Source organism: Myotis myotis, unplaced genomic scaffold, assembly GCF_014108235.1.
Source record: "Myotis myotis isolate mMyoMyo1 unplaced genomic scaffold, mMyoMyo1.p scaffold_m19_p_1, whole genome shotgun sequence".
NCBI classification, from domain to species: domain Eukaryota; kingdom Metazoa; phylum Chordata; class Mammalia; order Chiroptera; family Vespertilionidae; genus Myotis; species Myotis myotis.
In genome coordinates, this window is record NW_023416313.1 from 106,452,599 (window position 1) to 106,465,520 (window position 12,922).

At 40.8% G+C, this 12,922-nt stretch overlaps 1 protein-coding gene across 2 annotated transcripts in view; it reads right to left on the reverse strand.

Moving 5' to 3' along the window:
- MIS18BP1 (MIS18 binding protein 1) overlaps positions 1-12,922 on the reverse strand; it is a 54,403-nt gene that overhangs the window by 18,447 nt on the left and 23,034 nt on the right. Inside the window, exons 9-11 of one of the 2 annotated variants that reach the window (XM_036347017.1) lie at positions 12,395-12,491; positions 9,504-10,353; positions 6,167-6,299 (exon numbers count right to left, since the gene is read on the reverse strand). In XM_036347017.1, coding sequence (XP_036202910.1) covers positions 6,182-6,299; positions 9,504-10,353; positions 12,395-12,491 — 1,065 coding nt within the window. In that variant the 3' untranslated portion in view covers positions 6,167-6,181. Of the gene's footprint in view, positions 1-6,166; positions 6,300-9,503; positions 10,354-12,394; positions 12,492-12,922 lie in introns of those variants that run through there. The other variant, XM_036347016.1, reaches the window with a different exon arrangement.

Sequence of the window (12,922 nt, forward strand, 5' to 3'; positions counted from 1 at the left end):
GTGTAATAAAGTGCATTTCCGGTGAGAAGCCCGGGCCGGGTTGCGAGCGGACACGGATAGGCACGGGGCCCTCCAAGGGCTGCTGGCTTCAGGCCCAGGCTGCGCGGCCAAGCCTCCAGCCTGGCTCCCGCCTGGGGTCGGCGCCAGCGCCAAGCACAGGCGGAAGCCAGAGGAAGAACCCCCAACCCTTAGCTGGACGGACCTCGGGCCCTGGAGGGAAGGAGGCCGTAAGGGCCAGGAGAGCCTGAGAAGAGGGAAATCCCAGGAGGAGGCACCTGGAAAGTGCAGTGAATTGCAGGAGAGGGTGGAACAGCCACATACTGGCAAACCCTGCCCGCCCCGGGTCAGTGACGCGGGCCCCAAGTGCTCCTGGGCTTTGCCTTGCATCACGGGGTCACGCTGCCCATGGGCAGGGCAAGCAAGGGCCACCCCAACCTGTGCAGTTTTGCACAAAGGTGGGGAGGCCACATTTGGGTGGGTTTGTCAGGCCCAGGGAAGGCGCCTTCGCTCTCTGTGCCAAGACGGTGGCCAAGGGGCCCTCTGGAGACATGTGGTGACTGAACCCAAGCCAGGCCGGAGTCCTGCTAGCACTGAGAGGCAAGTAACTGGGTACCGCGCCCCAAATGCATAGGGAGCACCAGTGGCCTCCTCTCTCTTGCCCTGGAAGGTGGGAGGCCTGGCGGGATTCACAGGTAAAATGCAGACACTGATGGGTCCCAGACCCCTTTTCTTTGCACACACCCCCTCCCCCCTCCATCGTTCTGTGAGGCTAAGGTTCCTGAGCCCAGATCCAAGGACTGCAAAGGGAACAATTCTCCTGGTGAGAACATGCAGGCAGGCGCCTCCTGCCAAGGCTGCCAAGTTTGACAAACAGCGCCTCCTGGGGTGGGGAAAGCAGAGTGCCGTGGAGCAGCACCGGCTCCCAGCTACCCTGGGGGCAGGTGGCCACTGTGGCTCCCTGCTGGCCCCAACAGCTGGGCAGCGACCCCTGAGTGTCCGGTGCACCTAGGCCTTGCTGACCTCGTGACCCCAAGAGCACGCACCCGCCTCCTGGTCCTAATTGCCTCTCCCCCCTCCACACACACACACACACACACACACACACACACACACACACACACACGCATGCATCTGCAAAGGCGGGAACAAGGTCCAGGCGGCTGCGTCCACGCCCTTGCTGGTGAAAGTCACACTCCAAGTGGCCGGCTGTGTGAGGGGCAGTAGACACTCACTCGCTCACTCTCTCCCTGGAAAATCCAGAGTGCACCTTGGCTCCTGCAACGTGCGGAGTTAGAAATTGAACCGTTTATTGTCTCCTAACTTTTCTCTGGTTTCTTTGGTCACTCACTGTGGCTGCCCCCACTATTCTGAGTGGGCCCTGGGGGCTCCTCAGCCAGACCCCAAATCCCCAAATTAAACACTCGCTTTCAGAAAGCCGGGCTTCTCTCAACGCACCCCACAACCTAAAAGGTTGCCCCTCTGTGAAAAGCTCGGAGGAGCACCGAGCTGGGAAAGGACAGCTGGTGCGTGGCGGGGTCCCTGGGACCCGAAAAGGTGCAGGAAAAAATTTTTTTTAACACATTTCAATTTCAAGAAGTAAAAACAAAACCAAGAAAGAAAACCTACACTTTTGGAGCCTGAACATCCACAGGGACCTCAGCGTGATCCCGAGCCGCCGCCCGCCCCAGCGTAGGATCCGGGCCTGCCATCTGCGACCGGGGGAGACGGGGCAGACACTGTGGGATTGGGCGTGCCATCTGCCACCAGGGGAGCGGGCCTAAGCCAGCAGGTGGTTATCTCCCAAGGGGTCCCAGACTGGGAGAGGGCACAGATTGGGCTGAGCACCCCCCCCCCCCCCCCCCAGCCACCAGTGCACAAATTTTTGGGCACAGGGCTTCTAGTTTTAGATATAATACTTAAGGGAAATGAAAATTGGAAGAGAAAAAAAACAAGTCAATATAAGGTAGTTCTCCAATTTAACAAATGAGTTACATTCTAATAGTTCATTTGTAAATCAGTATTTAGAACCAGGTACCCATATTACTACACCACCACTCACTTTGAAGATATTTTATAATGCAGTGTTGTACTGATACATTTTTAACAACCAGCTATCTGGGTTTAAAAAATCCTTCTTTGCAGTATTGCAAATTTCCATATTGTAAATACCCCCAATGTGGCTGATTTCAAGCTACCAACATGATGTCATTGAATGAGGAATAAGAAATGTGCCATGGCACGCCATTATATAAAATATCTACTTTACAGGTATAGTAGCTGTAAAGAACCTTAAGGGTATCCATAATAATAAACTGTACTAAAATAATTAGGAAGTGATAAGTTTAGGGTATTATTGTTTTTAATAAATTTCTTTAATATTGTGGTTGTTAATCCTCAACCAAGGATATTTTTCCTAGTGATTTTTAGAGAGAGTGGAAGGGATGGAGGGAAGTGGGGGGAAACAGAAATATCGATGTGAGACACATTGATTAGTTGCCTCCTGCATGCACCTCCTCAGGGGCTGGGGATCAAACCTGCAACCCAGGTACTTCCCCTTGACCAGGACTTGAACCAGAGTGCTTTGATGGGTGGGCCGACGTTCTAACCACTGAAAAACACGAGCTAAGGATAAATTTATTTTTTTAATTACTATTAAACAATTTGTAGAAATCAGCTCTTGTGAACAGGTACCAGCTAATCATAGAATACCATTCGCTCCATGCATAAAAGAATACTTATGGGTATTAAACATTGATAATGAATTACCTACTCTTTTGCATAATTAATCACTAAAAAAGATTTGAGCTCTAACTTCCCTATTTGTGTACATAGGTAATTTTCAAGTCTGAAATCGCCTAAAAGGGCTCTTTTATTATAATAAAAATACTTAATGCATTTAACAAGAAACTAATGTGTTCTCCCAGACAATTTTAGAAGGCAAATTTAATCATGTCACTCCAGTGCTACTTAAAACTCACTTCATTATTAACATAAAAACCAAAATATCCTATATAATAAAAGGCTAATATGCAAATTGACCAAAGGGAGGAATGACTGGTCGCTATGACATGCACTGACCAACAGGGGGCAGACGCTCAATGCTGGAGCTGCCCCGCACCCCCACCCCATGGCCAGTGTGCTCCCACAGGGGGAGCGCTGCTCAGCCTTCAGAAGCCAGGCTCACAGCTGGAGAGTGCAGTGGCAATGGTGGGAGCCTCTCCCGCCTGCACATCAGTCAGACATCCCCCGAGGGCTCCTGGACTGTGAGAGGATGCAGGCTGGGCTGAGGGGACTCTGCCCCCCATGCACAAATTTCATGCACTGGACCTCTAGCTTAATATGACTTCCACTGCTCCTTGCCTGACTATCCAGTCTCATCCTGAACTGTTCTTCCTCACTTTCTGTACTCTAGACATTTTGGCTTTTTAGTATTTCTAATTATGCACTTCCTTTCTACTTTTACATACTGTTCTATTTAAAATGTACTTATCATAAATCTTGGGCTTAAATAATTCTTGTTTATCCTTTAGTTCAAGTATCTGTCTGAGCCAAGTTAGATTTCTCTGATACATATTCTTATAAATTTCTTACAGTGATTATAGTTATTATTTGCTAACTAACTGTCTATCATACTAGGTTATAAGCATGATGTAGCATACAAAGCAGTCGGCTGCAAATAAGAATCACTTGAGGAGTGCCCTGGCCAGTGTGGCTCAATTGACTGAAGTGTCATCCTGTACATCAAAACCTGTTGCAGTGGTTCTCAACCTTCCTAATGCCGTGACCCTTTAATACAGTTCCTCATGTTGTGGTGACACCCAATTTCATTATTACAAACTGAACATAATTAAAGCATAGTGATTAATCACAAAAACAATATGTAATTATATATGTGTTTTCCGATGGTCTTAGGCAACCCCTGTGAAAGGGTTGTTCGACCCCCAAAGGGGTTGTGACCCACAGGTTGAGAACCGCTGCCTAATGGGTTCGATTCCAGGCTGGAGTTTTGATCTGCATGCAGGGGGCAGCTGATCGATCAATGTTTCTCTCTCTAAAACACACACAGAGGCCTCCTGACCCCCCGAAAAAAACAAAAAACAAAACAGATACTTGAGCTTATAGCAAAAATGTAAGCAAGTAAATAAGCACACAAGTATAATAAACAGATTCATAGACTCTATCCCTGAAGATTTCAATTTAGTAGGTCTGTGGTGGCAATACTTTGCATTTTTGAGAAAGAGGCATCATATCTGAGTGAGTGGTAGAAATGGAAGATGACAAGGGAAAGTTACAAAAGAAGAGATGACATAAAAGCTGGTGGATAAAAAACAGGTGAAAATAAGGCAACTACACTGGCAAAGAAATGAAGATGAGGAAACAAGACATAGGGTTACGGAATGAAAAATAGTTCAATTTATAACATGGCAAATTTCAAAAGGAATGCCTGCTGTCATCCACCACGGTAACACTGCCAATCCTGATCTACTTTATTTCTTTTAAAATATATTTTTATTGATTTCAGAGAGGAAGAGAGGATAGAAACATCAATGTTGAGAGAGGATCATTGATTGGCTGCCTCCTGCATGCCCCACGCTGGGAATCAAGCCCACAACCTGGACACAAGCCCTGACTGGAAATTGAACTGGTATCTCCTGGTTGATAGGTTGACACTCAACCACTGAGCAATGCTGGCCCGGCTGATCTATTTTCTTTTTAGCTGTCTCTTCCAAGATTTCATATGCAGTATGGCTCTTTTCACTCAGCATAATGCCTCTGAAATTCATTAAAGTTGTTACAATTATCAATAGTTCTCCATCTTATTACTTAATAGTCCATTCATCAAGAATGTGCCCCAACTGCCCAGGTGGCATGGCTCAGTGGTCCAGCGTCAACCTATGAACCAGGAGGTTACAGTTGGATTCCTGATCAGGGCATATGCTCAGGTTGCAGGCTCGATCCCCAGTGTGGGGTGTGCAGGAGGCAGCCAATCAATGATACTCTCTCATTATTGATGTTTTTACCTCTCTCCCCCTCTCCCTTCTTTGAAAAAAAAAAAGCCACAATTAATTTATGCAGAAAGTACCACAAAAATCAGGAAAAGATTACCTCAGTAAAACCACCCCATAAAGTTATGAACTTCTTTCTGGGTTTACAATACAAATTCTGAGTATTTTCATTTTTGTTCAGTTTCCTTGTTCCTCAAAACTTGTTCCCTTGAAACCTTTTCTTTTATCTATGTTTTTCTTTTACTTTTACAGTGTATTAAATTTTCAACCACTTGGAAAACTTCCTGTTAATTTTTCATTGATTTGTTATTTAATTAAATTATGGTCACAGAACACCCTTTGAATGACTAATTTTAAATTTAAGATTTGTTTTAAACATGATGTTCTATCTTGATGAATGCTCTAGCTACCTTTGGAATAAACACCTCCCTGCATTACGGGATGGACTGTTCCATAAATGCCCATTAAATAGTTGGTTGATGGTATCATTCAGTTCTTTTATATCCTTGATAATTTCCTGTTTACTAGTTCTATTTACTACCAAAAGAGGAGCACTGAAGTCTACCACTATAATTGTGGATTTGCTTATCTTTTCATTTCTGTCCTTTCCTTTTATTTGACAGATTGTGACTCATATATTTTGAGTTTTGTTGTTAGGTGCATGCACATTTAGGATTGTTAAGTCTTCCTGGTAAATTGACACTTTTATCATTTTGTAAAGTACTTCTTTATCCCTTATAATTTCCTTCTTATACAAATCTTTCACAGGTATTAGTATAGCCACTCTTGATTAATTAGGCGTGAGCCCAAAAGCTCATAAACAGCTTTATCAGGTTTTTAGTTAGCTTCTTCCTCTGCAATTTTGGGTTCCTTAGGGTTCCTCTTTTTGTTTCTCTGGCAGAAATCAGGGGGCTTTAGTTACCTGGTTTTGCTGCAAAGTTACAATTGCATCTTTCTCCAGAAACAAGCAAAGGACAAAACGACAAAAACACAACATGCCCACCCTCTTGAGAGTGCTACTTCTCTTCTTTGAGAGGAAGGTTCCCACTTTCAGAGCTTAGGTATGTGTGGGCCCCACCGCTCCACTGATTTTCATCCCTGTAGGACAGCATGGACTGGGATATGAGAAAGGAGAAAAAGAAAGAACTGGAGCATTACCTCTAATGTTCTGAGCTTTAGTAGTCCCCTTTCCTGCTCCAGAACTGGAGGGCTTCTTTTAACTCTGTCATGCCCTCGTGCTCACTTCCAGTTTGGTCAGCCTTGAGTTTAGCTTGGGTGATATCAGAGGAAAAACTAGAAATTCACAGCCAGTTGGGTAGTACTTAAATTTTAGTCTTCCTGAATTGGTCTGCTACTATTTATCTTTCTAAGTCAACAAAAAGCTGCTGTATACATTGTCTTGTTTTTATAGCTGTGCAGTAGAAGCTAGAATGGAGTGTGCTTTCTCCATCTCACTGGGAACAGCAGTTCAAGCATTAAAAAATAGCCTTAGATGATATAAATATACAGCAAAGGTTGAGAACCTTTATTATGAGGAAATGATTGGAGAATACAGCTGGCAATAATAACTGAGGTCAATTATTATATGCTGACAATGTAAGGCAAAAGAATCTATAGAATTTGGAGATTAGTAAGAATGCAATGAAAGTTTCTGATCTGTCAGAACCACAATCATACATTAAGACTAATGTGGAGATGTATAAAACAGATTACGTATATGAAAAGAATGAAGTTTAAATATAAGGCTACTTCCATAGTTCAGGCAAAAGGCATTAAAAATCTGAAAAAGAGTAGACTCAAGAAAAAGGGTGCAGATGGAAAATGACCCCATGAAAAGATCTATAGCTCCTTGGGAACTAGTTAAAATTTTTAAAAAATCAGTAACGATAAAAAGTTTAAACTTAGCTGACTGAAAGAATTACGTTTTTCAGAAATAGGAATGTCAGGCCATGTAAAGACAGGGGAAATAAGTCTGGTTTATGATATATTTAGAGATGTAGGTGAGACTTATGTAAAGATTTTCAGTAGGCAAAGGAAAATACAAATCCTATATAATAAAGAGGTAATATACAAATTGACCATCACTCCCACACAAAGTTGGCCGGCAGGAGAGGGCAGTTGTGGGAGATCAGGACTGCAGGGCAGGGCAGTTGGGAGGGACCAGGCCTGCAGGGGTGGGCAGTTGGGAGTGATGAGGCCTGCATGGGAGGGCAGTTGGGGGTGACCAGGCCTGCAGGTGAGGACAGTTAGTGGCAACCAGGCCAGCAGGGGAGGGCAGTTAGAGGCAATCAGGCTGGCAGAGGAGCAGTTAGGTGTTGATCAGGCTGGCAGGGGAGTGGTTAGGGGGTGATCAGGCTGGCAGGCAGACAAGTGGTTGGGAGCCAGCAGTCCTGGATTGTGAGAGGGGTCCCAGATTGGAGAGGGTGCAGGCTGGGCTGAGAGACACACACTCTCCTCCCCCTCCTTGTGCATGAATTTCGTGCACCAGGCCTCTAGTCTAAATATAAGAATTCAAGACCAAAGATACAGAGTTGGAAGTCCCTGTACATCGAAAGAAGTTAGAACTCTGGAAGGAAAAGATCATTGAGAAGCAAGAAAGCACCCAATCCAAACACTCTGGAGAATAAGAATGAAGATTACCTTCTGTGTCTGAAGAAGAGAGGTTACATTTAGGCAATTGAAAATGGAAGAGTATAGTGGCACAGAGATGCCTTCAGAAGAACATTTAAAGAAGGCAGATTTGAAAATGAATTCCAAATGTTGTAACGTTTGGGGGTGCAAAAAGGAGTGGAACACTGAATTGCTATGTTTCTAAGTTATCCTCTCTTTTTTTACCACTCATATCTTCCTTTCTATTAGATAATTCCCATCAGCAAACCACCATACTACGGCAATGAGTCAAATTACAAATTAAGCAAGCAACCAAACACAAGTATTCCTTCTCTTCACACTCTATCACCTATGCTTTTCTATTCCCACCATTGCCAAACTTCTTGTGCTGTTCCTCTAAGTTGTCTTTATTATCCCATTCACTCTTCATTGCTCAATTATGGCTTGTAATACTACTAGACTACTGATATTGCTTGTAAAGTCCATGTAGCCAAATCCAGTTATCAGCAGCAGTAGTTATGAAATCTAGGAAAAATCACCTAATTTCTGGGGCTATTCTCTTCTCTATAAATGGGGGGGTTGAGGGGAGAGGGAGTCCAGCTAATATGTCTCTGTGGTTGAGCGCCGACCTATGAACCAGGAGGTCACAGTTGGATTCCCAATCAGGGCACGTGCCTGGGTTGTGGCCTTGTTCCACAGTGTGGGGGTGTGCAGGAGGCAGCCAATCAATGATTCTCTCTCATCACTGATATTTCTCTCTCTCTCCCTTCCTCTCTGAAATCTATTTTTAAAAAATTTTAAATAAATGGAGGGGGGGGGGACCATTAAATAATCTGTGTTTGAAGATTTTATAATGGTGAATTTAATTATAAAATACTAGTAGCCCTGTACACGAATCCATGCGCCAGTAGCTCGCTGTCACCCTCCTGTAGCTTCCCCCACCCCCACCTCATAGCCTGCTGTTCTGTCCCCTCCTGTAGCTCTCCATCTGCTGCCCCGCCCTCCTGTAGCTCCCTCTGCCCCCCTCATAGCTTGCTACCCTGCCCCCTCCTGTAGCTCTCCACAGACCACTTGTAGCTCACTGCCCCACCCTTCTGCTGATCTGTGATCCAGTAGTTATGCAGTCGGTCATTATGCTTCACGGCGTAATGACCATTTGCATACTACATCTTTATTATATAGGATTTCTTAAAATGTGAGGCTGTGAGAGAGCAGCATTTGTCTATGTTGAAATATATTCTCAGGTTTATTGAGGTATAACTGACAAGTTATACATATTTAGTCTACCCATGATCATTTGATACATACATTGTGATCACCACAAACAAGTAACACATCTACCCCCTCACATACTTACTTTTCTTCAGTAGATGGGGGGTGGGAAGGGGAGGTCTATGCTTGCAATATTAACACATTCTTTGCGGGTAGTTTTTATCACGCACTAACAGGTGGCATGGGCCATTTTTGCTAATTTTTTGCGCAAATGGCAACGTTCAGTAAAATTATAGTAACTTTAGTTTACGTATTTATACGTTACCCATGTTTTACCGCTAGTCTATAAAAAACATTAATACATGTCCCGCGCTCTACTACACTGGTAGAACGTATAAATACGTAAAACGTATAAATACGTTTCCCACATACAATGTGTTAAATGGGAATGAAAAGCTCATATGTATACTGTATAAATGGCCACATGTAGATGGCAGTTATCTATATTTTCCCTCCATTCTCTGTATAAATTGTAATTTTCCTTTATGTGTTTTTGGATGACATATTCCATTTTAATGATTATAAACCATTAAATCACTCCCTCATTGGATTCTTCATGTCTTCAACTATTTTGTGGCCACTCAGGATATTTCAGAGTCAAATCTAACTACTTACCAATGAAGCTTCTCCAATTCCTTCTCATTCCATTCTTCATCCAGAATTAAACCAGGTAAACATTCTAAGGAATGCCTCTTCGTTTCACCAGATCCCATTTTGTTAATAATTGGTAACTCATTCCTAATATCAGATTTCTGACAATTTATTTCAGCAGAACATCTAGCTTTCTTTTTTAGGATATGAAATTCAGTTTCACTTTCTTCAGTTTCAGATTCAGAGGTCACTGAGATTTTTCCAGTGATGTTCCTTCTGCTTTTTCTTTGGTGAACTACTCTTTCTTTGGTATTTCTTGTTGTGGTCTTCTTAATATCCCCAGCTTTTATTCTAATTTTCTTTTCCGTTTCACTCTTGTCAGCAGACAAATCTTGATTTGTTACTTGATTTTTTTCAATTTTCTTTGATGTTGATAACAACTTTGTATTGTTCTTAAAGTCAGAGGTGACCGTTTGTTTCTTATTAGAACTAGGTATTTTTATTTTCTGGTTGACAGTGAGTATATCACGTTCAATGCAATCCTCCTTGTTTTCGCTTATATGACCCACGTCACTCTCATATACATCTTTGAAAGTCTTTCTGGGCTTACTAATTGGACATGTAGTTTCATTTAAGTCTGATTCACTTTCTTTTTGATGCTTTGGCACTATAAAATCTGTTACTGCTTTAACGGCACCAGACGATACATTATACTTCATGCATTTTTGCTCTATCACATTTTTAGATTTAAGTGGTGTTACCAAAACACAGACTTCCTTCTGATTAGTAGCCGCATATTTTCTTTCTTCATTTGAGAAAGGTGATTTCCCTGAGATGATAATATCAATGGATACCTTCGATTCTTCGGTTTGCTCTTTAATTTCATACGATAAAACCAAAGATCAAAATCTCAAATTAGCTACGAACAAAATTTAAAAAACTGTTTTCACAAATATATTGTTTTCCCACCACAAACTCCACTGTCATATTAATCTTGCTGAAACACCAGTCTGTTTAGATCACCATCCCTTTGATTGTAAACATACTATTTTTTAATACCAACTAGTCCAGGACTTCTCATAGTATACTTAGTGTGCATATAAGCTCCTCTACCTGGCCTTCATTACAGTTCACTCGCTGCATTCATGTCTGAACCACATTCTATGTCTGTAAGACCACTGTTTCTCAAATTTTCTCTACTTGGAAAATTCCTTTCACTCATTTACAAACCAAATCACTACCTGTTTCAATCTTACACCCCAACCTACCTGGTCCATAAACTTTGTCCTGATTTCCTCAACTGAATGAAAGCTCTTTCAAATTTCCAGAATATTTTAAAATAATGCCATGTTTGACAATGCACCCTGCATATAATTACACTTGTCTAATCTTTCAACTAGTCTGAAAAGTATACTTAACAACTTTGTTTTCATTTGTGAATTATCTTCATTTTACTGGAGTTAGTTCAGTCACATATGTAGTAGATGCTAAATAAATATTTGTTGGGCTGCTAAAACCTTACTAGGTATGTAACATATGAAACAGAAGTATATTAGTTAAGAAGGGAATTAGAAGAACATGTAACTCCATTTGCACAGCCTCATTCTCATTCATCCCTAATGGTAGACATCAAGGCAATCTTTTGCTGAATCCCCAAAAACTCTATGAATCATCATGGGAAAAGAACCAAATCAAAACTTGAGAGTCTTTATTATACCATATCATTACTTCAAGAAAACAAATTAAATGAGAGAAATTCTCAACTCTAAAACTTAAGAAACCAGAAGCTAAACTATTAGTTTCTAACTTTAAATTATCCAGCTATAATTATAATTATCACGCCAATCATCACAGTGACATACTGCCAACAATCTACACATATTATGTGACATTTAAAAGATGAATGACAAAAATAAAAGAAGCTTCTAAATTATAATTCATGAAATGGTACTAACCAAAAAACAAGAAAGTTTCCACAAGACTTCTCAATGGAATTATATATTTTCACATTATGAGCTGAAGTATTTTCTTCTAATTCCTTATTATAAATGTGATTCAAATGTTCAATTGGCAATTTAAAAATTTTATGCTCTCTAATTTCGAGCAAAACATTTTTCTGTTAATTTCATTAAATAACCTGAATAAAGATACAGCCTATTCTGGATACTTTTATTTAAGTCATATAAACTTGGTAAGTGGTATTGCTCTTCAGTCTACTTTTTTACACACTTATAAATGTTCTCCACTTTCATTTTTCACTTATAAGCAATAAAATAGAAAAAAATGCTATTAAGCTGATAGATTCAATTAAACATTAAGTTTTAAACTCCCTACTGCATAGAGAAAAGGTTCTATATATTCAGGTATGCAGGATTTCAATGAAATCATTCTGAAAAATACACACTTATACAAAACTAAATTATGGCCTATTACAATTTAATAAAAAGACTGTCTTTAAACAATACTATAAGCATATTTAAATAATATATATTTTGTGATTTAAAAATTTAAAGCTACCTAAAGAAAGCAAACCTATAAGTGAATCTATATTTAAAGCAATGAATTATTTCATTTTGTAAATCATCTTCTGTAAAAAGATAACACCAAATATTTAATAAGCATTAAAACAGTTGGTCTATCATTTCAGATTTAGAAATTTATAAAATCACTTTTATTATATTAAAAAATTTCAAATAGTAACTTTCTACTTATCCTATATAATAAAAGGCTAATATGCAAATTGTCCCCTTGACCGGGAGTTCAACCGGGGGCAGGCCCGGCTGGCCAATTTTCCATGTCCCCTCTCCCCAGCCAGCCTGGCCCTGATTGGGGTGGGGCAGCCAGACCCCAACCAGGCACGAATTCATGCACCAGGCCTTTAGTTATAAAATAAAACAATAATAAGGATATATTACCTTGCTCCTGATTTTTAATTATCTTTTTATTTGTTCTTTCACAATTTTTGAGTTTCTTTGAAGATAACTTCTTATATTCACTTTTTCCAATCAATTCCTTAAAAATCAAAAGATAACTTTTTACTATAACAAGTACTACCTATAAACATGACTACAAGCATTTTACAGTATGAATCAAGCACACAAATTTCTAGGCACTTACAGAAATTTCATTAGCAGAGGTATTCAAAGCTCAAGCTTTGGAAGCACCATGTGGGTAACCACATTCTCACATTTTCTTTACCGATTTAATACTATCATTTAAAAAAAAAAAAAAAAATACTATCATTTAAAATGTGCATGTGCGTGCGCGCGCACACACACTCACACACACACACACACACACACACACACACACACACTCTCTCTCTCTCTCTCTCTCTCTCTCTCTCTCATTCTCTATTTAAATCTTACTCTATAACTAAAACTTTGTTATTCTTGTCTGCACTTTTCCAGTGAGATACCAGGAAAATAAATATCAAGACATTT